We start from the raw sequence: 24,454 nt of genomic DNA on the forward strand, positions 1-24,454 counted from the left end.
CCACTGAAGTTGGGAGAAAAGCTGATCGCCCAGTTTGTTCACTGCTATGCTCACCAGCTGAACCTGACCTTGCAGCAAATTTGTTCAGCAAGGATGAACATCCTGAAGGTGTTTTTTGCTGATTTAACTGCTTTTGACACCTTTTTCTCTGGCGCTCCAAAACGTGTTGCGGCACTTGCTGAGGAAACACAGAGACGCATTCCAAGGCCACCCGCTGTACGATGGAACTTTAAAAGTAGAACTGTCAATGCAGTTTGGGGAAACTGCACTGCGCTGCTCCTGTGTATAGAGGACATACGCACACAGCCAGGATGGGATGAGGCCACCATAATGAGGCATACAGCCTGTCAAAAAAATCAGTGACCAAGCCTTTCTGCAGCTGCTGGAATTTTTTATCTTCCTTATGCCAGAAGTTGATGTTTTATACAACACTCTGCAAAAACTGAGCATCAGTGCATCTGGGATTAGCAGTGCGCTCACCCGTTCCAAGGAGAATGTCCAGAATATTCGGAAGCAAACTGATGAATGGGCTGCCACAGTTCACGATGGAACAGACGAGCCAAGGCGATGAGTAACCAAGTGATGAACGAGGCATGCGACAAAGTCATCTCCCAGGTGGAGCAGAGGTTTTCACAAAGTGACCACCTGATCGCTGCCAAGCTGGTTGACAGCTAGCTCTTCCCACAATTTGTCCTGACATTCCCTACATCTGCGCTTGACTGTGCAGTGAAACTATGGCCTCTAGGAAACAAGGAAAAGTTGAAGTCTGAGCTGACCACTCTGTACCGCCACACTGAGCTTCACACTGGTAAGACGTCCCTGTCTCTGTTAAGATCCATTCATGAGAACAACCTAGAGGCTTCTGCTGAGACCTTCACTCTGCTGAAAATTATCATAACAACACCAATGACGACATCCGAGTCAGAGAGGAACTTTTCCATCTTGAAGAGGGTAAAAACCTTCACTCACAATACCATGGGACAGCTGCGACTCAACGCATTGGCCATGTTGTCCATCGAAAGCCAGCTTTTTCAGCAGCTACATGAAGCATATTTTATCATCCTGCCTTTGTGGTGCTGGTCCGTGCATTGGTCATATTTTTGTGCTGGATCGATTGATATAGATGGTGACGAGTGTCAGTGTGTCCATGCTTATCTAGTAAGTGACAGTGGTAATTTTGCATGAGTGTGAGAGAGAAGGAGAGCAATTACACAAGGTCTCTCTCTCACTCTCTCTCTTCAGTATGTGTACTACAACACCTAGTGTTTTGTGGAGCCATGCTGTTTGTTGATGTGTTAAATAAACACATCAGTAGCAAGAGGGTGTTTTGTAGCTTTACTGGTATGTATCCTATATTTTGAAATGGTTTGTGCCCCATCAATTTTTTACATATAAAAACACCCCTGGTCGTTGCTGTAGCTAGTTAGGCAACATTTTGAAGACTACAAAAATATAACCCTTGAGGTAGCCTATATTTCCTCCCAATTTAAGTATATTTGTAGGCTCCGACATTGAGGCCGAAACTTATAACCACGCTATTATGTATGGGACAATATATTGGTGCCACTCGCTAGCTTGAAGCACGTCTTCGCTAGCAGTCTCAGTGTTAACTCAAACTAACATTCAAAATCCATCAAGCATTTAATAAAAATGTGTTCGGGTATTTAAGTAATCTACAAAAAACCTACAGCACCTGCAAAAAATACTATTACGGACGTACGATATGGGGGTATTATTGTAGCAGAACTATTTACAAATGTGTGTGGAGAATTGTGTAACTGTATCTCAATCAGTGTGTGCGTAATCAGATATGTAAATGTGTAAAATAATCTGTAATGCGTTTTGTGAATGTGTACAGGAATCTGCAAACGTGTATTCAGATTATATGTGTGCGTAATCAGAATTGTATGTGTAAAATAAGTGTATTGAGATTTGTAAATGTGTGGACAAATCTGTAAATGCGTACATATATCTGTGAATGTGTAGAAAATCTGTATATGGACAAGTCATCAGTTACAACTCAGACGGGCCTCTTAATTTGCTGTCTTTTTAATTGTTAATTGTTTAATAATGCGTGTTGCAATTTGCAAATGTGTGTGGAGATTTGTATGTTTTGCCACCAGGCGGCGGTAGGACGCACTGATTTTACACATGACCATTGATGGGCTGGTAACGTTGTGGTTTAAGGAATGCAATTTATTAAATAAATGTCTCCCAGAAAAGCATCTCAGAATTATTGAGCCTGCCAACTGCCTCGACGGGACGGGGTATGGGCTCTAATTCAGGACATCTTGGCTTTCTAAAGCAAACATCATTACTTTCGTATTATATGTATGTTAGCTATCTAGATGTTTGATGTATGTAAACCAAATTAACACGATAACACTGTGGACGCAAGTTACAGCAAAATGTTAGATACAGTAGCTAGCTACAGTCCTAACTACTTGTGTGCTGAGTTAGCAATGTTTTTTGCTAAATAACAGTACAGTAACCTAATGTTTGCTAAGTTAATCTCATACCTAATCGTTAGTAATAACAAATGCTACCAGTAATGTGTATCTTGTTAGTTAATCAATGTAAACAAGTGCAACTGTAGCTACCAATAAATCATGTATTTATTAAATTCACTCCATACAGTAGTCGCTTCAGATACTGATATAGCCTAAATTGACTAATTTGCCTTGATTCTAGGTTACCCAATTGCTTGAATATTGACTAGTTTACACATTTTTTATGTTCACCACTAGGAGATAGATGTACCAGGATAAGTGTGAAGAACGGGTGTCCACTAACTGTTGATCATCCTGTATCTGGTCTATACACCGTTGGGGATGTGACAGGCCATAATGTCCAGCAGAGCAGGTAGCCTAACCACCAACCCTTCCCTATAAGGTATGGAGACTGACCATGTCAGCTTAGTTTACACAAAATGCATGTATTGCTTTTTTTTTTATAAAGGTTGCCTTGTGGGAGAGATCAAGATGTCAGGCAAGACTACAAATTCTCTTACTACAGGTGTGTTTGTGAGGTATAAGTAAAAAAACGCATTGACTTGGATTCCCCTTTAGCTATAACTGTAGAATATATGATTAGTTGAATATTAGTGAGAATGACAAGCATGGCATACTGAAGAAGTTCTGTCTGTTTGTCTATGGAAGGTCTCTGCATCCCACTCCTGGCTTGTGCGTCTGAAGCTAAGTAAGGTCGGCCCTGGTCGGTCCTGGGGTGGGAGACTACAAGGTCGGGCCTGGTCGGTCCTGGGGTGGGAGACTACAAGGTCGGGCCTGGTCGGTCCTGGGGTGGGAGACTATAAGGTCGGGCCTGGTCGGTCCTGGGGTGGGAGACTAAAAGGTCGGGCCTGGTCGGTCCTGGGGTGGGAGACTATAAGGTCGGGCCTGGTCGGTCCTGGGGTGGGAGACTATAAGGCCGGGCCTGGTCGGTCCTGGGGTGGGAGACTACAAGGTCGGTCCTGGGATGGGAGACCTGTTGCTTAAGTGTCCTGCACAGGGTGCTGTGATTTGGATTGGATGGCAAATGGGTGCCCAGACTGTTTGTAGTCTCCATAGATACCATGTCACTGATTGTAAGAGAAGGGGTGTTTACCAGTGTGATGGCAATATGTAATATCATAACAGCATGGCTATCTTTCCATCCCCAGCTTCCAATTGGTTGATCTTCTCTCCTTCTCCTGTAACTATTTCCCAGGTTGATGCTCTAAATTAGACTTTTTTCTCTGACAACATACCTTCAAACCAGGACCTTCAGCATGCACTGGGACAGTTTGCAGCCGAGTGTGAAGCAGTGGGGATGAGAATCAGTACCTCCAAATCCGAGGCCATGGTCCTCAGTCGGAAAAGGGTGGCTTGCCCACTTCAGGTTGGTGGTGAGTGCCTGCCTCAAGTGGAGGAGTTTCAGTATCTAGGGGTCTTGTTCACGAGTGAGGGAAGGATGGAACGGGAGATTGACAGACGGATCGGTGCAGCTTCTGCAGTAATGCGGTCAATGTATCGGTCTGTCGTGGTGAAGAAAGAGCTGAGCCGCAAGGCGAAGCTCTTGATTTACCGGTCAATCTACGTTCCTACTCTCACCTATGGTCATGAGCTTTGGGACATGACTGAAAGGACAAGATCCCGGATACAGGTGGCTGAAATGAGCTTTCTCCGCAGGGTGGCTGGGCGATCCCTTAGAGATAAGGTGAAAAGCTCGGTCACCCGGGAGGAGCTCTGAGTAGAGCCGCTGCTTGGGCATCTGTTTCGGATGCCTCCTGAACGCCTTCCTGGGAAGGTGTTCAGGGCCCGTCCCACCGGGAGGAGACCCCAGGGAAGACCTAGGACACGCTGGAGGGACTATGTCTCCCGGCTGGCCTGGAAACGCCTCGGTGTCCCCCCGGAAGAGCTGGAGGAAGTGTCTAGGGAGAGCGAAGTCTGGGCATTTCTGCTTAGACTGCTGCCCCCGCGACCCGGCCCCGGATAAGCGGAATAAGATGGTGGTAACATACCTGGTAAAATAACAGGCTAGATCAAATAAAAATCTCACCTACAAAACATGTTTCACTCATTTATCTTAATTGCTCTATTCCTCTATAATGTTTCAGTCCATCCCCACACTCACCACAATGGTCTTTTCTCGTTCTCTGATGTTGCGGACTACCAAAGGACAGACAAGGCCCATTTCAGCGGTACTGGGACTGAAAGATATTAACAAAACAATATGTTTGCTCACATCACCCAGTAATTGGGGGAAACTGGAGAGTAGGCTGGCTTTTAGATTCATTTGCTAGTTAAAATTCTCCAGGTTACACGGTGAAACATGTCTCTGCTTTTGTGCAAGGCACCTAATCCTAAGTACTACTGTAAATTGCCCTGTATAATAGTGTCTGATAAATTATTCCAAAGTAAACATTTGTACAGATTAACAGTGGGTTCCAAATAAAAAGGGCCTTGCTGCTTAAGGAAATTTGGTAATAACCAGACAAACAAGTTATAACCAGACAAACAAGTTATAACCAGACAAACTGTACAGTATTAGTTTCAGTTTTGTCACAGTTTTTGTCACTCACCTGTCTCATAGTTTTCCATTCTTCACCTCCACCTCTTTCCAGGTTAACTGCCTGGGGCTCTACACTCTGTCCCCAATTCTGGCCACCAGTGTTCTGGATCACAATGTTCCACCATGGGTCCTGACTACCAAGAACACTACCGGGCTAAACATGCTCAAAGAGATATGCCGCTTATCCTTTACTCATACCAAACATGCATCTGTGTACTCAAATATTCCATAACCTTACTTGGATACTGCATACCACATAGTCTCCAACACCCCCCCGTCTCAGTCCTTAGTTTTTATGCTGCAAGTGTTTGTGCCGGGGGACAAGGGTCAGTCTGAATTCTGAGGTGTTTTTTTGGAGGAATGCCCCAGCTAATTACTGTTGTGTCCTGTTGAATCTGAAGATAACCTAAGTCCTTGGACTGTGTTTTAGGATTACCTGGCCTGATGTCTCATAGTTGTCCCTGATCAAAGTCCACCTGGTTGTGTTGCAGATTTACAGTGATGATGGGCCACCTGGTCACCCATCTGGTCACTCAGCCCACCTGTATTTACTGACCTGCCAGTAATTGGAACATGCACAAATATTGGACCAAAAAGGTCATGTATTCTTATAAATTTCCCCCAGAACAGCCAAAGAGGAGCCCTCAAACTCTGTCTACTCTCTAAGTTTCTTCTTAGGTCCCATTCCTAATAGTTCTAATGCAAAGTGTTCTATAAAATACATTTGATGAACAGAACACCAGTGGGTGAGTGGAACAGCTTATAACCCACCCAACATATGGTCTGTATTCCAGTAATAAATCCTCCTGCTCTGATTTGTATTGAACACTGATACAACCTTACAGCATGAATATTTACAGATGACAAAGGAGAACCACTAAAGCTCCCCAGTTTGAATCCTGCCTCGGTCTGAAATAACATTTATTAAACATTAGTACGTAGTGTGAAATGTGTTATTTACATTAGTGATGAAATTAAGATCTTAATTTTGTTAACTCTATCGCCTTATTAGTACTATAGAATTATAAACGGAGTTGTTCAAACACTAAATGTTGATTAGCTATAAAATCTCGTACAAGTTAGTAACTGGTTTATAATAGTAATAACGCAGGACGTTTCAGGTGAATGGCTGATATACAATGTGAAGAACTTTATCCAGGCATTCTGCGTCACACCATGCCTAAGAACAGACCTTAGTTGTCGTATATTGGTCATATACTACACCCCTTCCTCTCTAATTGCTGAAATATCTTACATTACTATTTATTATTCAGAGACAATTTAAGTATGAATATTGAAGAATGACTGACAAACAAAAAGATAATTCAAATAATTTTATTAAATATGGAAACACATTAAATGCATGTCAAACACACATACAGACCTTTAAGCCCATGATAATGACTGAGTCTGTATATGTCAAAGCTGTATCCAACCACAGGACAGCATCCATCCTGACTGGAAAACAGTTATTGTTTCATAGAGAGGATAAAATAGGCCAGTATTAGCTATTATGGAAACCAGTGAAGCTTGGCCAAACTGATGGGTTGTTTTTCAGATTGTGTGAGATTGGCTGGAACTGTAGAGGTACTGGGAGCAGTAAACTGACTCATTCCCTTAAGGTATCTAGTGTTTCCCTCTGCACTCTTGTGTGTCTAGGACTTAAAGACAATTAGCAAGAAATTACATTTTCAGTCTTAACAGATGTAGATGTCCATGTAGCTACTACCAGAGGCAAGATACTGTAGGTTTACTGGTTTGTATTCTGGACTACAGATAACATGGAGGGTGGATTTTTGCAGTGGTTGTCCATTTATTTTATCTAATTAGATGAACATTGCCAAAGAAAGAAATCAACAATCACAAATGAAGAGTTAAAAATGTCTAGCCCTTGAATTGTAAATTGGGTAGTTCAGGACTTTAACCAATATTTTTCTCCATCAGCTAGTCATACATCTTCCAATCACTTCTCCCTCCACACATGTTTACATTTTGGTCAGTTAGCAGTTACTCTGAGACAGAGAGACCAACAGCAGCAATAAAGGTTAGGCCTTGCTCAAGGGTAGAGTAAGAACTTTAATCTGGGAAATTTGAAAAAGCAACATCTCAGTTACCAGCCCAAACCCCAGTTACCCTTCATGACTGGATGACATGAGCAGAGGTCTTTCACAGGTAGATGCCTCCGTAGTTCCACCACCCCAGATATATGAATTCCTTTAAGACCCAGTACCTGTGGTAGTCTGCAGCATCCAAGCTCTGAATAGACAGACAGATATGGTCACTGAACAGTAAAGACATATAGACTAATTAATACACATGAACAGAAGGTTTTTTCTTTAGCCAATTGATTGTTATTAAACCTGTTATTTTACCAGGTAAGTTAAGAGGCCCATATTTGATATTTTGCCATGACATGGTCTAAAACCCATACAAAACCCATACTCATACCATCAGTGCCATTGGATCTGTAGTGATCAGTCAGGACCCTGTTTAACAATCCATCCAAAAGTAAGCACAATGTTCAGGACACTTAGAGCAAGTCTGGTCTCTCAAGTCTGGACCCACCCTGCTAACTTGAGAGACCAGCCAGCAATGGGAGACTGAGAACTTCTGAATGCCATGCTTACCATTCTCACAAGTACTCCATGTCAGGGAAGTTATGAAACGGGAGTAAACGGTGGAATTGTCCAAACGTTACTAAGGTTGCTCAAGTGACAACAGTTACGAGGTTTAGCCAGACGAGTTTTAGCCAGACGAGTTTTAACCAGCGGAGTCTGCGGGGCTGCACCTGGAAGCTATTGGAGAATTCTTCTCAGGAGGTTAGTGTTGATTCTGCTACATCATACTTACAACTGAACCTGTAATTCAGCAAGTAACTGAATTATGGCGCTTTGGCACTACATCACGTGCGTTGTCGGTTTGACTGGTTTAAGGTCGATCCAATCACATTAAAATGAACTTTTCTCCACGACCCATTGTAAACGCCAAACGGTTTGAATCACTGCCCAACCAGACTGATATCAGTGTAGCTTTAAAACTTACATTTGCAGGATCAGGTGGCTGCGCGAGGCTCAGCTTTTCCAGCTGCTGGGTAAATCTGGGCCTTTATGAGTATGGCTCAACCAGCTGCTGAGGGAAAAAATTAGTAGTCATGGATACGCTTTCTCAACACTTCCACAAATGACCTTGCGCTGTCTGCTGTCTATTCACTCTCACACAAGATTACCGTCTCCTGATATAGATGGTGGGCTCCCTATTCTGGCACAGCCGCGCGTGCCGTAACTGGACCCGGATGGCCCTCAGCATGCATCTCCCACTGGGCGTAGCAGGATAGCCAGGATCCACACTGAGATCCGGCCCCAAAGTGTTTACTGACCAGTAACTCTGTGTGTCAATCTGCTCCCCTGACAGAAGCATAGTGCTGCCACCGACAGGGATCCGTGTGACCAGAGAAGGCCAGGCTGTTTGGGGAAGCGGATCATCACACAGAGCCCATGGGACACAGGGTTATTTTTATTATTATTACTATATTATTATAGCTGCCACCCTGTGATCAAGGACCCTGTCTGCCAACTTGATGTTAATTTCGCAGACAGCCTTAGTCCCTAGGCTAGCGGTGGTCAACACCGGTCCTCAAGTACTCCTAACATCACACAGTCTTACCCAATTCAGTGTGCAAGTAACTGTGTTCATGTGTTGTACCCAATGACCTGAGTGTAGATTGTAGCTATGACACATTACAACACAACATCCTCATTTCACAGATGGATCAGTTATAAGTGTCATGGTAGTAAACAAATATTGTGACAATGAATAGAACATAGCCTCTCACCAAATGAATGGCACTTTCATGATTTGTGTTGCTGAGGTAGATTACCCCTTTAAGTCGTTAAGGCATTCATTGAGCCACACACAAGCCCTTTGGAAGTACATGTTATTTGGAGGCTGTATTTCCCACCCATGTTGCTTACCAAGGTTTAAGTCTCAGGTGTGGGTTCAGATACAAACATCCGTAAGGTGTGGGTTTTGAAATGTTTTAATTACCCGCCTTTCCTTGGAACCTTTGTTGCTAGTAAGTTGTCTAGCAATGTTTGTGTTCTTTGAGTCTCTTGCTCAACTTGTGACCCTACTCTTGCCTCAAACTCCTGACACAGCTGCAAAACACTAAGACAATTACACACCAGGATGGTTTTAACAAGGGACTGATTGGTATTTGGCGCTGTGTAATATGTATAGCCTGGTGCATTACTTGGAGGTCTGGGTCTATGTATAGCACACTGAATGGAGGTTGTTTGGACCCTTACAGTTGCATGAGCACTCCTTTTGGCACGTTTCCACGGGTGATGCAATAGGACAACGAACACACAACTCTCAATACCCGACGACCTCCTCCATCTCAGTTGGGGGGGGGGGGGTTGGGAAAGGGTAGCACTGTACTTCAGCACCTTCTCACCACGCATCCTTATAAGAGACTGAGAACCTCCATAGTAAGTGTACAAAGCCTCTTCCCCACAGCCTCCAACATTCAATTACTCTCACCTTAATGTGTCTAGACATGAGCGCAAGGCATCTGCTTCACCAGGCCACATGCACAGAATGGCCCGCTGGGCTGGGCGGACATGGTGCAGGCTGATAAAGGTTGAGGTTCAGGGCCAAGGTCAGGCAGAAATGAACACTGGACACCTTTAACACAAACGGAACCAACCATAATGAGTGGCAAATGTCACCTACGCGATTAGTTAATGGATGGCGTTAATAGATTTTATTTCTTTACGTAACTGAATACCAAAGCTTTTTACATGCCTCTTTACAATCAGATTTCCGTAGACAGTATGGTTTTGTGACAACCCTCAATGTCCTCTGTCATTATGCTGGCAATGTGCCATGAAATGATGCAACGTAAGCAACGTTTTAGCCAGTTGATCCTTCTAGTGAATCTGGGCGATACAACTGAAATCTAGGGTGCACATAACATTACAACGGACTGTATTGCTTTTCAGTCAAAGCCTGATAGCGACATAATTCCTAATAAAGTTGTCCCTTTGAAACAGCAATGTCTCTCATACCAGTCTTGGTAAGAGAAACCCACTGGGATGGTATTTTCCTTGGCCAAGGAGCCGCTCCTGTGAAATGCCCAAGCCCAAAGCCTTTTAAATCTGGCTTGAACCAGCTTGGCCACTCTTATACGTTCCTGCCTGCCTGCCTGCTGGGAACAGCTGGTGTCCTGGCTGACACTGTTCACACGTACAACTTTCGACACACAAAATCATATGAAACGAAATTAAAGCTCCAACCTCAGTACCATGCAACTGTACTAAACCTCAAAACATTGCTGTGGTACAACACATGTTGGTGGGCAAACTTTTTGGTTCAAGGGCCACATCAGGACTTAAATAATCAGCGAAGCGCTTAACATTTGTTTTGTAGTGTATAGTATGTTAGCAAAAACGGATTTGCGGCCCAGAGTCCGTAATCCTTTCTCCACACTTTCAACCAAGTGTTGTGTGGGCTGTTGTTGGAGGGGCTGTAGTCTTCAAACTAACGGCGTGACACTTCAGAATTGGCTATAGTTGGCCAACCCCTGCTCTAATTCATTAAGAATTTGATTTTACAACATCATATTACACAGTTTGAAATTAAAGGAATTTTACTTGTAAAGGGCCTACGTTTTGATAACCAAAAATATCTAATATTTTTAGTGCCATCTACAGGGAAACCTGTGCTCCTGCAATGAACTCTGAATATTGGATTCTTCTTCCTAAGCGTCCTGTCAGGCAAGATACTATTTGTTCAGTGGGTCCTGGATGTCCTGTATGTGTCCAACGGGTCCAGATGTGTAGGGGTTTATAAGAAGCCCTAGTAGCAGAGTTGTGTTCAAACATAACAAGTTAACTCAAGATAACTCAAGATCTGTCACGATGAGTTATAAGGCTTTTAAGGTTGAGGGTTTGCAGCCTCCAACCCTACCTTCATTTGCCAGTGTGATTATACAGACAGGGTGTGATATCATAATTAAATAATTAAATCATATGAAAATATATTGTGCAATTGTTCTGCATTTTGTAGTTACAATAAATTGGCAGCCAACACATGAAATGAGCTGAAGATGTGTTGATACTCATCTTGAAACGAAAATAGCCAAACTGCAATGCTCTCTTTAGACAGGTCCTGGCTGACTATCGACATTTTTACCTAAATGTCTAGCGAGGTAGAAAGCATACCTACAATATTAGCAGAAAATATATTGCTGTTAATTTAGGAGTTCAAAACACGTCTTAGTGAAGATCACATTTCTTTCTCCTTTTTACATGATTCTTTTCAGGACTTGTATGCTTTATTGGTCAGGAAAGTAAATGAAAGACAGAGGAGAAGGTTATTGCTGAAAGAGCCCTGGACGGGTTATAAAAACATGTTGCCGAACTATGTGTGGAGAGGAGCCAGAATGCTGGCCACAAGAACGTATTCTCACTTGAAATCTGTGTTCATCAGATATGGCAACACTCACACTGATTCTGAAAGCAGGACGAGGTTGCCAGATGCTGCTGAAATGTCTAGCTCAGTGATCGCACAAAACTAAAATACCTAAGAAAGTAACTATATTTCAGGAATATTACAGACATGTTAACACTGAAGCAGGGAGACAGTGGGTAACATGCACAAATTGCTTAGCTACATTTTAATTTGAAGTAGTGTCTACTGTCATGATGTTTAATCAAAATATATACTTCCAATATATCATTCCAATATACACAAATGGAAGTGTTCTGTACGTCCGTACCATTTACTGGCCGGTTTTGCAAACTGGAGTGCAGGTCATTGTTTAAAAGTGTTATGAAATATAATTTATCCTCTATTCAAAAAAATATATAGCTATGACGGGTTTCAACAAGATTTTTACTTTTTTATTGGCAAACCACTTAGAAGTTACATAATAGTGAAAAAACATAGTACACCCACTAATAGAACATCCTGCAAACCTTCCCCAAAATGTATAGGGGCAACATGATTTGTGTTTCTGTTTTTAATCCTGTTTGCTTACGTGATTCCTATACATGTGACTTTTACACTACGATGAGAAAAAAAAGCAAAAAAAGGCCGCCTGACCTGCACCCAATGGCCCTCAAAACATGTATTCACCACAGTGTAAAACATTCATTTGCCTCATGGGTTGGCGACAGCTTGTTGCTCTGCTGACATTTGTCATGGATGTTTTGATGTTGATGAGGTATTACATTTGGGCAAGCTACATAACGATCCCCATGTGTTTGTGCTGAGATGAACACCTTGACTTATGGCTGTCACTGTGTTTTATGGGGCTCAGGGTGGAGGCAGAGTCAAGGGGCATGTGACTGGATGGTGGGAAGGGCCTGGTGGAGGCCCCTCAGCTCCAGGCAAAAGTCACTTGATATGACGGGCACCAAAATAGCCCTACCGAGTGTATATAGGGACCCTCTCCCTCCTGCTTCATCAGACTACCCGCTTGTACTCAGCCAGAGGATACTATATAGAGACAATTAAAAAGAGAGACACAAGAACTCCCGCAAACCAGAAGGAAAAAAAGACTTGAATAGAGCATGTTTGGCGACTGAGGCACCGCTGGGAAAGTTCGGATTTTCTGCAAAGAGTAGAAATCCTACTCTGGTTGGAACCTTGAGGATCTGAATGAAGTGAGAAAAGTCAAGGACAATTTGTGGGAAAAGGACAAAGGACTAAGGAATTGATCTCCCCCCAGCTAGTTTTCTTGGATTTCCCCCAGCCCTCCTGAGCTGAGAGTACAGGGGGGGAAGAACCACGTCGACCGCAGGGATGAAATACAGCTACCAGCTACCGGTGTCCTCGTACACCTCGCGATACAGTCAATGCACACCAGCGACATACACACCAACACACTACACCCCTACCAATTACAAACCAACACACTACACCCCCACCAATTACACCCCAACACACTACACCTCCACCAATTACACGCCAACACATTACACATCGACCAATTACACACCGGCCCACTATACATCGACCAAATACTCACCCAGCTCATATACCCCAAGTCACTACACCCCAACACACAACACTGTATCCCTTTACACCACCCCGAATAAAACCAGTTCGAGTTACACCCCTTCGTACAGCAAGGGATCCCGGTACAGTGCTGCTACGCGATGCACAGCTCACAAACCTGCACCGCAGAACCCTGCACCGCTGCCACTAAAGCCCGTCCGGGCTGTACACTTCTCCAATGACATTATCTTCCAGGACATTGTCCGACATGGAGAGATAGAGCAGATCGGACGCTTCATGAGAGCGAGGAAAGTACGCCTGGATACGTTCTTCCCATCTGGTGAGTGAGCCTACAAATGGAAACGGATTGAAAATGTTCAGAGAATGACTGCAAGTTACCACAGCAGGCAATGGCTCCTCTGTTACTGTCTGTGTGAAAATGTCCCCACTTAACACTATTTAATCATGCTGATGAACATAAGCCATTTCAAACGAGAAAGTTACACTTTTTTTGCCATAAACTGCATATGTATTTACATTCTGAAGCAGTAAACGCATGTGCTGACTGGCTGAAAGATGTGGTATATGAGACCAAATATCACACGTATTACATCATAAAATTTGCTGATGTACTAATTGCATTGTTAAATGGTTTATAATAGCACTAAGGCATCACAGGATTTTGTGGTAAATTGCCAATTGCGCCAGTTCCTGACAAGGCCCATGTGTGGTGATCTGTGTGCAGGTATGGCAGCGCTCCATGAGGCTGTCCTCACAGGGAACCTGGAGTGTGTTAAGCTGCTGGTGAGATACGGAGCTGATGTCCACCAGAGAGATGAGGACGGATGGACCCCGCTACATATGGCCTGCAGCGACGGCTTCCCAGAAATAGCCAGGTCAGCCTTCTGTTGAAGTGCAAACTCGCAAAACATAATATTTGCGAAATGACTCTCCTTACAAAAATGTTGTTGCTTATTAGCAACACACCTTGACCTCAATTACCTGACCGAACCAGTCATGCAACATTCCATAGCCAGTGTAAATGTCAGTCATAAAGCTGATGACTTGTGTGGATGTGACTTGCGCTGAACATCATCATTTTGTCCCCGCTCAGCTACCTGCTCTCTCTGGGTGCCAGCACTGAGGCAGAGAATGAGAATGGGGAGAAGCCGGGAGACCTTATTGACCCAGATTGTAAAGAGCTGGTCAAGCTATTCCAGACAGGTTGTGTGTAACCTACTGGCAACCGACAGTACAGGAAATAAAGGAGCTTGATGTGGACACATGGACACACAGCTCTGGTCTCGACACTGGAATGGAAAAGACCAGCCAGAAAGATGGAGAAAGACTGCAGGGACCAGGTCACTTTTCCTGCTACCGAGCACTTACTCATTTTATAATAGTGACACACAATGCTTTTTGGAAAGGTTTTGCATTAAATCGGACTAAGCTTTGTATAGGTCTTTTTTTTCTTTTGCATTATTTGCTCATAAAATATGTACTTATTTGGTGCTTGTCCTACCATGCAAAAATATTTTTGACCTTTTAGTTGTTCCAGTATCTTAGACTGGTCATAGCCCTTCATCAGCAGCATTACGTTTTCCAGATAATGGGTGCATTTTAATTTAGATTACTGAACAAGAAAAAGTCCCCCCTTCATCTTTTGAGAACTAAAGATAATGATAGAGAAGAGACTTCTTTTAACTCACTGCTTCCAAAGGACTGTCTGTACTTCAGATTGTATTTGGCATTGCTCTCCGATTTTTGCTTGTATGTTTGTGCAGTCGAAAGTTGTGTGTATCCTCTCTGCTGGGCAGAGAGGGGCTTAACAACTAGTAATATCAAAAATTGCATTTGATTTGGTAGGACATAAATCATTCAAAAATAGCTAGCATGCCACAAAACACTGCTGCCACTGTATTGCCATTTTTCCAGTCATGCTTTGCTGTCGTGTTTTTCTGAAATGGTTTACAGTGTTGCTAAGTGTAAGTGGGAATCTGCGGCTTTCCGTTCATCTAATGAATGTCACCAAATTAAAGTCTTATTCTTATTTTTTTAAGTAAATATTTTCATAAATAAAGATTGTTCCAAAATTCCTGATATATGTATGTGTTTTGGTATTCATTTTTGGGGATCTCACTGATAGAGGAATGTAGCAGTATACAGTTTCATTACTTCTAGTACTGCTTGAATCCTGTTCATAGCATACCCACAGTAGCTGGGGTCCAGAGGGGGGCACTCTAGACATTCCTTGTGGTGTGTCTTGCACCTGTGAGCTCAATTTGTGTTGTTAACCTAACCATGTGTATGCCAACATTCATGTACTAATTGAGTGAGCAGTGTAATAACAAGCAGAAGGGCTTGGCTAGCTGTGCTTTGGAGACATGTTTTGGTCTTTGACTTTCCCATACCTGCAGTGGAGCAGAGGCAAGACCATAATCACAAATTGGATACCATAAAATTATAATTTAAATGAGTGGAGAAACATGCAATTTAAGCATAGAATACAAGAGGCACTCAATACAACAAAATTCTCACTTGAAGATTTCTCTTCGGCAATGCTTGGAAAAAGAAATAAGAGGAATAAAATGTGTGTGCTTGTTTTTGTGTCTGTTTACAGTTGAGTGTGTGTGTGTGTGTGTGTGTGGGAGCTCAGTTGAGTAGAGTCTGTGTAAGTGATCAGACAAATTAAGTGTGTAGCAGTCTATAATGCTTTGTAGATAATAAAATAAGTGCCTCCAAACCTCTTAGTAGGCTATGTAAACTATGTTTTTATACAGTCAATGTCTGACCAACAGTAAGCAAATCAACTTTGCATGGCTGTAGTGTGATATGTCCTTGATAATGCAGCATCATTCAGGATAGATTAGAATCAGAATCATCTTTAATTGCTAATGAAATGTACTACCTCCTTTAATGATGCTGCTAGTGGTAGACACCAGAACACAGAAGTTATAGGTTGACATAAAATTGTATACAATTGTAGTGAGCACAAAATTATATCAGTTTATATATTTACAGTTCAGTGAAGTTATATAACGAATTAATTTTGCGATCATTGCCTTGTCATTTATGTGTACTTATTTAAAAATATATATATAAACGTACCAAAGAGGAAGTATCGTCACAGGCTCTTGCTTTCCATTTTAACTGAGAACCGGAACCTCAGCTAATGGGGGACGCCGCGGAGGGTGCCTAAGTAAATCTTACATGTTTAGCTAGCTAGGTAGCCAGCCAGCAAAGAAAGTGAAAGGACTTCATAAAGGTTTGTATACATAAGAACATGTTAAGTAATTATTGTATTAACAGTAAGACATCGAACGTGACTGTATGAATTCCTACGCCGGCGCTATTTGTTCAGTTAATCTGTACACTTATGTGGATACATTTTCAGTAACGTCGTTAGCTAGCTTAATTAATATTCGATTTTGGACAACGTTACAGTAGTTAGCACACTAGCTAACTGACATTAGGTAGGTAATGTTACGTTGATAGAGCTCTAGATATCATTATATTTTGCCTGTCAAGTGTCGAGTTAGTTGACCCGCAAGTTTATTTAACCAACATTTTGAGGCAATATAAAGTACGATAAATTGAGTAACGTTAGACAGTTGGGTATTTTGAGGAGTCGACTCAGTCTTGTCAATATGAATGTCGACGTTAGTTAACGAATTAATGGCTAGCGCAACTGGTAATTCCATATACATTACTAGTAACGAACGCGTTACGTTAGTTATTCATTACTCTGTTTACTAGCTTGCGTTCAGTGTAACGCCGGTAGCCAGCGTAGTACAGTAAGTGTCAGATGTAACTTGTAAACATTGAAACATAACGAAGAAGGAGGCTAGCTTGCTTCAATATGCAGACTAACTCTTCCCGTGAGTCGTCGAATGCAATGATTCATAACTGACTAACGTCAACGTTATAAAAGATATTGCTGCCTTGGCTTTACCGTATAGCTAGCTGAAATGTTGCATTTTGGAGGCTGTATTGCTAACTAGCTATCACATGTAAATATTCCTGTTTGCGATGTATTTTCGAATTGATAATTGAAGTCACGCCTGGTTTCCACCACTAGATATCCAACAGAAGATAAAGAAGTGTCATATTCTCTCAACCCCAAAACTATTTATTAGAAAGGAGTGAGGAGCAGGAGACGGACTGCATACAGAATGACCAGGTTGGAAGAGGGTTGTGTGCCTGTTTTGGTTGTGTGGCATGCCCTGGTGGTTTCCTAATTGTATGTCGAGCTGTATCTTGTATACCCATTTCTACTGCATGCCAAAGAAATCTGGGGTGTATTTATTCTGCCAAAAAGAACGTTTTAGATTAAAACAGACTGGCTAAATAGAAAGACTGGCTAAATCCCTCATTTATGAATACATTGAGTAATTCAAATGTTTGTTTGGTAGAAAATATGTTCTGTTCTGGGGTGTAATCTGGCCAAACAGTTGCATTTAGCTATGAAAATTTGAGATTCCGTTGGAAATATTCAGGTAGGTAGGGCCTTCTCCGTTCTATTTGGTTGTGCTTATTTTCTAGTGAATACACCCAGTTTTCTAGCCTGTCTTTTGTTGTTCAAAATCAGTATTTCTGCTTTATTTCCTGCTTTTGAGAGAGTTTTATTTTATTTTATCTTCACTGATATAGCTCATCTGCTCCCAGGATGGTTAACAGCTACAAGCGGACTTCAAGCCCTCGGTCTCCTACAAACAGTGGGGAGCTCTTCACTCCAGCACATGAGGAGAATGTGCGTTTCATCCATGATAGTGAGTCTGCCTCAGAAGGCTCTCCCTAAGACCCGGCTCTCACATTTTCAGTAGTCTCATCTGTTAGACAAACATTATCAACTTTAAGAATATCCTTGACTGGGGGTTCTGTACTGCTGAGGTATGGTGAGCCATTTGGATGGAATGATGTCTGTAAGGACATGATTAAAATCTAACATGTGTTCTTCACAGCCTGGCAGTGTGTGCTTAAAGACATCAGGTCACCACAGAGCAGTGAACGCAGTGACCGTGGACCACAGGAGTACGTGGAAAAGAACCCCAATCCCAATTTAAATTGTACGTGCCCAAGTTAATCTGAGGATCTTCTTTGTCATTTAAACATTGACTATTCACTAGAGTAATCATTTTTAAATGCTTTCTTGCAGCTTTTACACCAGTTGACCTGAGTGACCTCAGAAAACGCAACTCACAAGACTCCAAGAAGTCCTAGTCTTTCACCTTACAGTCCAATAGCTTTCTCGACCCATTATCATTGGGAACTATTCTTCTCCAGTCTTCTGTCACGCAAGTCAGCCATTCTGGCCAGTCCTGCCCTGGATGCAGTCCCCTCTCTGCCCCCCTGGCCTGGACTAACAACCGCCTGCGTGTCGTCAATTTTGTCTTGCCCTACTTCTCTTCTGAATAATGTGGAATGCAAGAAAGCTGGCATTTGATTTCCTGGGGATCTCTATTCTTGAGATTCTTAGTTTTACATTTGTGAATTTTTCATTATCTTTTTTTAAGTGAATGGGACTGATGCAGAGTTTCAATGAAATATGCTGACATCCATATGCCGAAGTACAAACTGTGCACAAATTCTTCGTGGGACACTTTAACGGACTGGTAGTCTTAAATAGAAACTTTTATTTTCAATCTACAAACAACCTTTGAGGATAATCCTGGTGGGCTGACTATTGTTTTTGAAAGATAGTTTGACAGTTTATTTGTAGATGTACTGAAATTAAATTAGACTGTACATGCAGGTTTTGGAACCAAAAGTTGTTTAGTGGAGATTTTTCATATAAATGAAGCCCCTAAAGTGAACTTCAAGTAGATTCCCCAATATGCTCCCCACATTGACTTACGTTGAATAAAATGTTTTTACAATACTTCACATTCAACACTCTGAATTGGTCCTTACATTCTGACCTAAATGAACTTTTGGGATGTGTCCCCAATATTGCACAGTGCCTATGAGGGTCAAAAATGGTCCAGGATTAAAATTAGGGTCTAAAACGCATTTGACTATAGTCATTTACGCAAACTATGAGTACCTCAATTAAGAAGTTTTTGCTAATCCGGAAGAATCAAAACCATATACCTGGTAGAATGCACCATGCTCTACTGACCAATCAACGCAGGGCTCCCAAACAGGTTCTGGCCCTAACTTTAGGCTATCACAGATGGAGAGTGTAATACTGTAGTCTGTAAAGTGTATTTTTCAATGAATGCCTCTCATGGGCTCTGAGGCATTCTTATGGCAGGCCAAATTTTATTTTAATATTTAATCCTTTCAAGGACAAATCAGTCAATATCTCATTGTGAGCTGTATTAAGAGCAGATGTGAAGTGCACAGAAATATAAAGGCTATAGGCTCACAAAGTAATTACACACACATTCTCACATAAGCAGGTTGGTCTGCTGGGCAGTACATGTCATATTTTGATATGTATTTAAAGCTTTTACTGCAAAATCCATATTGAGTACTGAAAGTACTTTTTATCTCACCATTGGAGCTTAATATGTCTTTAGGTAGTCTACTGGAGTATATTACATAAATTATCAACGACAACTGGTATGGACATACCTATTGTAGCCTACTATACTCCCGTTTACCTGGCTTTAATGTGTAGACCGCTTATACAGTCAGATAAATCCTGAATATTCGCCAGTTCCCCTTATTCCCGCGCACTTTTTACTGCCTACTCCGTAGGGTATTCTGTCTGCACTGATATATTCAGTGTCAACTATTGTTATTGTTACAAGTTGTATCAGCGTTTACATTTTATTTTTAAATCCCTACTCTTTAGGACCCCTACAGTTGCCCCCAGCGCCTGAATGAAAAAGGCATTCGTATTATGAGTGATTCCCTAAACTAATGGGGAAAAGGATCTGAAATCGATTACAATTGTGTGAATAACCCCTCAATTGCGTCAATGTCTTCACAAAATAACATACTAATAATATTTTCCTTTGTATGTCATGCTGATAGCTGAAATGTCTACACTTATGAACTATTTTGTTTAAAATGTCATGTTTAAAACAGATAGGATGGGGGAGAATGTTCTATGGCTTGGACCTTCAATTGGTAACTATTGTACCTCCCGAGTGCATAACTTTCGGTTACCGATCCAACGCGATATTTTTTAGCGTTGGCTCGGCAAAGATGCTTGCTCAACGGTGCATTGTGTGTAATTATGTGAGACGTAGTGCGGTAACCTAGTTGAGTGCGGTTCAAAAACCCAACAGACGTATATCAATGAGAAGCATAACATTTTATTTGTGGAGATTTGTACCTTTTTTACGTTCTCATTAAGCAACAAAAAAAAGTGACGCAGCATGACAAACTCAACGCGATTGGTCAAACGTTTGCTATCTTCTACGTTGTGTGGTGTGAAGTATCTGGCCTCGCCTGTGTTTTAGTCGGTTGTAGTAGTGAGTATCCAGGGGAGGGGGCTGAAAACAACAAACTGAAGGCGTCATCATTCCTTATACGTAACGAGGGTTCGTGGTTATAAAAGCAACGCGAGCTTCAGTCGGGTGTTTTTTTCCCCCTCCTTGCTCATCGACGGTCCGGTTTTTACAAAGTTTTTTTTTTGTTCTTCTAATCCAGGGATCAGTCAGGCTAGTGTGTGCTTTTAGTTCGCTAACAGTTCTGTTCAGCGTAATTAAAACTCAATAATGGCCGATAAGATGGATATGTCACTAGACGACATCATCAAACAGAACAGGCAGCAGAGAGGAGGCGGAGGAGGCCGTGGTGGAAGAGGCCGCGGCCGCGGAGGCTCTGGCGGGGGCCGAGGCAGTGTCGGAGGGGTTGGCCGTGGAGCCGCTGTTGGAGGCTTTGGAGGCCGTGGTGGAGGATCAGGCCCCATGAGGAACCGACCGAACCTGAGCCGTGGCAGAGCAAGACCTACGCCGTACAGCAGGGTATGAGAAAGTTAGAGGAATGAGCTGAGAAAAAGGAAAACACCTGGTTCACTGAAAATGCCTGGGTGACGTCCTTCTCTAATCTTCGTGCTTGCTAGCTGCCCAATGTGCAGTGGCTAGCTCGCTAGTCAACCGAGCACTTAGTGTCGAGTTTCTCTCGAATTAATAAAGGGAAACCCCTTTAAATTGCGGTTGATTTGGAATATAATGCATAACGTGTCCTTGCTCCCCCAACCAATGTCTGTTGCTATTTTGAGAAGAAGCATATGGAGCGAGTTAGTTATTGCTAACTCCGGATCATCTGCTAACCTACAAGGCCCAAGCGGCGCCATTTTAAAGTCGGCGTCTTCAATCAATGAAATATTAGTGGTACTTCATGGTCTGTAGCTGTATCTATCACCCCAAGGAGTTCCCTTGCTGATCAACAGAAGGCAACTACGTCGAAGAATCTCATTACGATCGGAAGTGTTTTGCTCCGTCAACTTTTTGGGGAGTTTTATCCTGCACTCCTATCTGGTGGAGTCCTTTGTTTGGGAGTGGCTGGCGGGTTAACAGTCCCTTTCGGTGGCCCCATATCAACAAAGAATGTTGTTCTGTGTGGATGGAATTGTGGACTTTTGATCGTTTATAATTAAATATATTTATATTCATATCTTCACATTTATAGTAATGTGACTAGTTAGAACCACCCAATCAAAATGGCGTGGTTTCAAAATGGACGCCCAGCTTTGCCTTCCATGTTCAGGCCAGATAGTTTGTTGGCCAATTTCGCTAGCTGTCTCCTTCAAATGGACACTTTACCCGTCAAAGCTAACATCTAAAGAACAATTTGAGCAAAGAACCACATACACCTGGAGGCGACACTGCTGTGGAGAACAACTCCAGCGCCATATGGATTATTCATCATTCTCTCGCTGGAGATGGCCGTGGGGAGATCCTTTGGAGGCGCAGATGGCAAGAGAAAAGTGGGCAACGTTGGTAGTTAGCTAGTCTACAAAGGGGGGTGGGAGTAGAGTTTAAATGAGTCAGTGGTTGCTGTCAGTGTGTACTTTTAAGTGTGTACTTTTAATGACTCGTCTGCAGTTAAGTGTCTATCATAATGGGCTGCTCAGATGTCCCTCTTATTAGTTACCCTCTGGGCCTGTTTGTTCAATTCCTTGGGCCTGTCAGTTTGTACTTAATGCTTTGACTGTCTGACCTGGTCAAGTGGCTTGAATTGATGTTGCCTGTTATTGCACTAGTTTATTTGCTCATAGTGATGGGGTGGGCACTGGGCAGGAAATGTTGGGAATATCCAAGTGGGAGCTGTGTGAAACCACCAGGCCCTTTTTGGACGTGGAGCCCCTGCTCTCCCCAGCACCCAGCCAGCCATGAGGACTGGACTCTGATTGGCAGAGACAGGGGACCATGAAGTTAGCAGGTGCGTTCTCTTTCATCTGTTGCAGCCGAAGCAGCTTCCAGATAAATGGCAACACGACATGTACGGCAATCATGGCTTCAATGCCAACGCCGGCGGTGGCGGAGGAGCCGGCGTGGAAACCGGAGGGAAGCTTCTAGTCTCCAATCTCGACTTTGGCGTTTCCGATGCCGATATTCAGGTTTGTCTTGGCTATGACAACTCTTATGTAGGTATTGTTTGCATTTGATTATGTATTCCACAGATGTACAGTTATTCATGTGATTCATGGTTCATCTTTTGTCATGGCAGGAGCTCTTTGCAGAGTTTGGTACACTGAAGAAGGCGGCGGTTCACTATGACCGGTCGGGAAGGAGCTTAGGAACGGCAGATGTCCACTTTGAGAGGAAGGCAGACGCACTGAAAGCGATGAAACAGTACAATGGCGTCCCACTTGATGGTAGGTTATTGCAGTTACTTTGACAGTTGCCCACACACCAATGAGACTGATATATTGTGATTTGCAGTGTACCTCGCAAACATGGTCAACGATTAGTTAACGATTCAACTAACCTGAACTTTTGCAGGGCGTCCCATGAACATACAGCTTGTCACGTCACAGATCGACACACAAAGACGACCACCCATGCAGGGGTAAGTGTTTAATAATTGGTCGGTTTTCTGACACATTAAGCAAAAGTATCACAAATGGAAGTTAATGTTCTGATGTTTTAAACTACTTCAAATGTAATGAGGTGAAAATGTTCTATAGCATGAATCGAGGTGGAGGTGGCATGAATAGGGGTCGCGGCAGTGGGTTTGGAGGGATGCAGAGAGGACGAGGAGCAGGTCGGGGTGGAGGAAGAGGCAGGGGTCGCGGTGGCCGTGGAGGAAGCACCAAGCCACTTTCGGCTGAAGAGCTGGATGCCCAGCTAGATGCCTACAATGCCAGAGTGAGTTTTGTTTGAAAATTAGGGGAACATTTATTTACTGACCTGAGGGGTGTTTTAAAGTCTTCATTTTACATTTCCTCCCTCCAGATGGAAACCAGCTAAGAGCCTTGGCAGCTCCTCCAGGCTGCATTCCCCTCCAGGCTGAACATGAGGACAGTCGCAGTTGTTACAGCGTTGATGATGCAAAGGGTTTTACAGTTGGAAGTCTTCTAGTGTTAAAATTTGTGTACCAATCTTCTCCTTTTAAATGCTCCGAAGTGTTTTTTACCAATTTGTTTTTTGAAAAAAAATATTGGTTGACTGTAGGTTTGAAGGGGGTGGGGTGTTCCCTGATGATTCCTTCCCCCTATTGATTACTGTAATAAATCCTGCAGTACATATTAACCATATTCTGCCTCTGACTGCTGTTTATATTGATGGGTTTTATGGTGTCATGTCTGCCTTGTTCCAAATGTTGCTCTCTCAAACACACCCTGGCAGTGATCAAATTGTCGGTTTGGGTGAGATTAATCTCTGGTATATGAGGGCTGAATTACTCTACCCAACATCTTGTATGGTTGTTCCTTTTGACTAACAACCTTAGTTGTGAAAGTAGTGTTCATTAACTTAAGTATGTTAAATGGTGGGACCTAACTGAAATTCAAAGCCATGTAGACAATGGTACTGATTGGCTCACTGCAGTTTCAGCCTTTGTCTTTCCAAGCAATAGTGTACATGGACATCCTTAACATGTAGGGATGGTGTCGCATACACAGATTAACCATAGTCTAGGACTCCATCAGGTTCAATGGAAAACTCCATTGAGCTTGTTTATTTTTTAGTCCTAGACTAGGCTTAATCTGCGTGTTGGAAACTCCGGTTAACATTTTGTAATCACCACATGAACACCGCTGCACTTAAGGTGCCATAAAAGATGTCCTCTTCATAGAATCCTGCCAATTTAAGAGCAGCTGCAACGGTCATTTAATTTACATGCTATTGCATCTCAAATCAAAAGGCTCTACAAATACTGACTGCATTACTTCTGCTGAACCACTAGATGGGCGTAGTCGGTTGTCCCCAACTATTCGGTTCAAGTTGACTTGCATGTTGCCTATTTTGCAGTGAAATGTCCGTTACTCTCGTTTTTTGGTCTC

General features: G+C 42.7%; 3 protein-coding genes across 6 annotated transcripts; all 3 read left to right on the forward strand.

Moving 5' to 3' along the window:
- The first annotated feature begins 12,529 nt into the window (after positions 1-12,529).
- On the forward strand, positions 12,530-15,152 carry LOC105012895 (protein phosphatase 1 regulatory subunit 12B). Its single transcript, XM_010874035.4, has 3 exons — positions 12,530-13,390; positions 13,796-13,946; positions 14,165-15,152. Exons 1-3 carry the CDS (start codon positions 12,856-12,858, stop codon positions 14,283-14,285), a joined length of 807 nt encoding a protein of 268 aa, XP_010872337.2. The 5' UTR covers positions 12,530-12,855; the 3' UTR covers positions 14,286-15,152.
- A 1,026-nt stretch (positions 15,153-16,178) lies between these two features.
- mcrip1 (MAPK regulated corepressor interacting protein 1) lies at positions 16,179-18,933 on the forward strand. 4 transcript variants are annotated; one of them, XM_010874038.2, is made up of 5 exons: positions 16,179-16,315; positions 17,129-17,230; positions 17,716-17,819; positions 18,012-18,116; positions 18,206-18,933. In XM_010874038.2, the coding sequence occupies exons 2-5, from the start codon at positions 17,223-17,225 to the stop codon at positions 18,268-18,270; spliced, it is 282 nt and encodes a 93-aa protein (XP_010872340.1). In that variant the 5' UTR covers positions 16,179-16,315; positions 17,129-17,222; the 3' UTR covers positions 18,271-18,933. The 4 variants fall into 4 exon arrangements, with proteins under 4 accessions (XP_010872340.1, XP_010872341.1, NP_001290957.1 ...); NM_001304028.1 differs by having other exon boundaries at positions 16,218-16,315; positions 17,701-17,819; positions 18,206-18,932; XM_010874037.3 differs by lacking the exon at positions 16,179-16,315 and adding an exon at positions 16,365-16,523 and having other exon boundaries at positions 17,701-17,819.
- A 1,545-nt stretch (positions 18,934-20,478) lies between these two features.
- On the forward strand, positions 20,479-23,707 carry alyref (Aly/REF export factor). Its single transcript, XM_010874040.4, has 6 exons — positions 20,479-20,969; positions 22,415-22,567; positions 22,678-22,825; positions 22,953-23,019; positions 23,138-23,318; positions 23,406-23,707. Exons 1-6 carry the CDS (start codon positions 20,721-20,723, stop codon positions 23,418-23,420), a joined length of 813 nt encoding a protein of 270 aa, XP_010872342.1. The 5' UTR covers positions 20,479-20,720; the 3' UTR covers positions 23,421-23,707.
- The last annotated feature ends 747 nt before the right edge of the window (positions 23,708-24,454 follow it).

This window comes from Esox lucius, chromosome 11 (genome assembly GCF_011004845.1).
Source record: "Esox lucius isolate fEsoLuc1 chromosome 11, fEsoLuc1.pri, whole genome shotgun sequence".
NCBI classification, from domain to species: domain Eukaryota; kingdom Metazoa; phylum Chordata; class Actinopteri; order Esociformes; family Esocidae; genus Esox; species Esox lucius.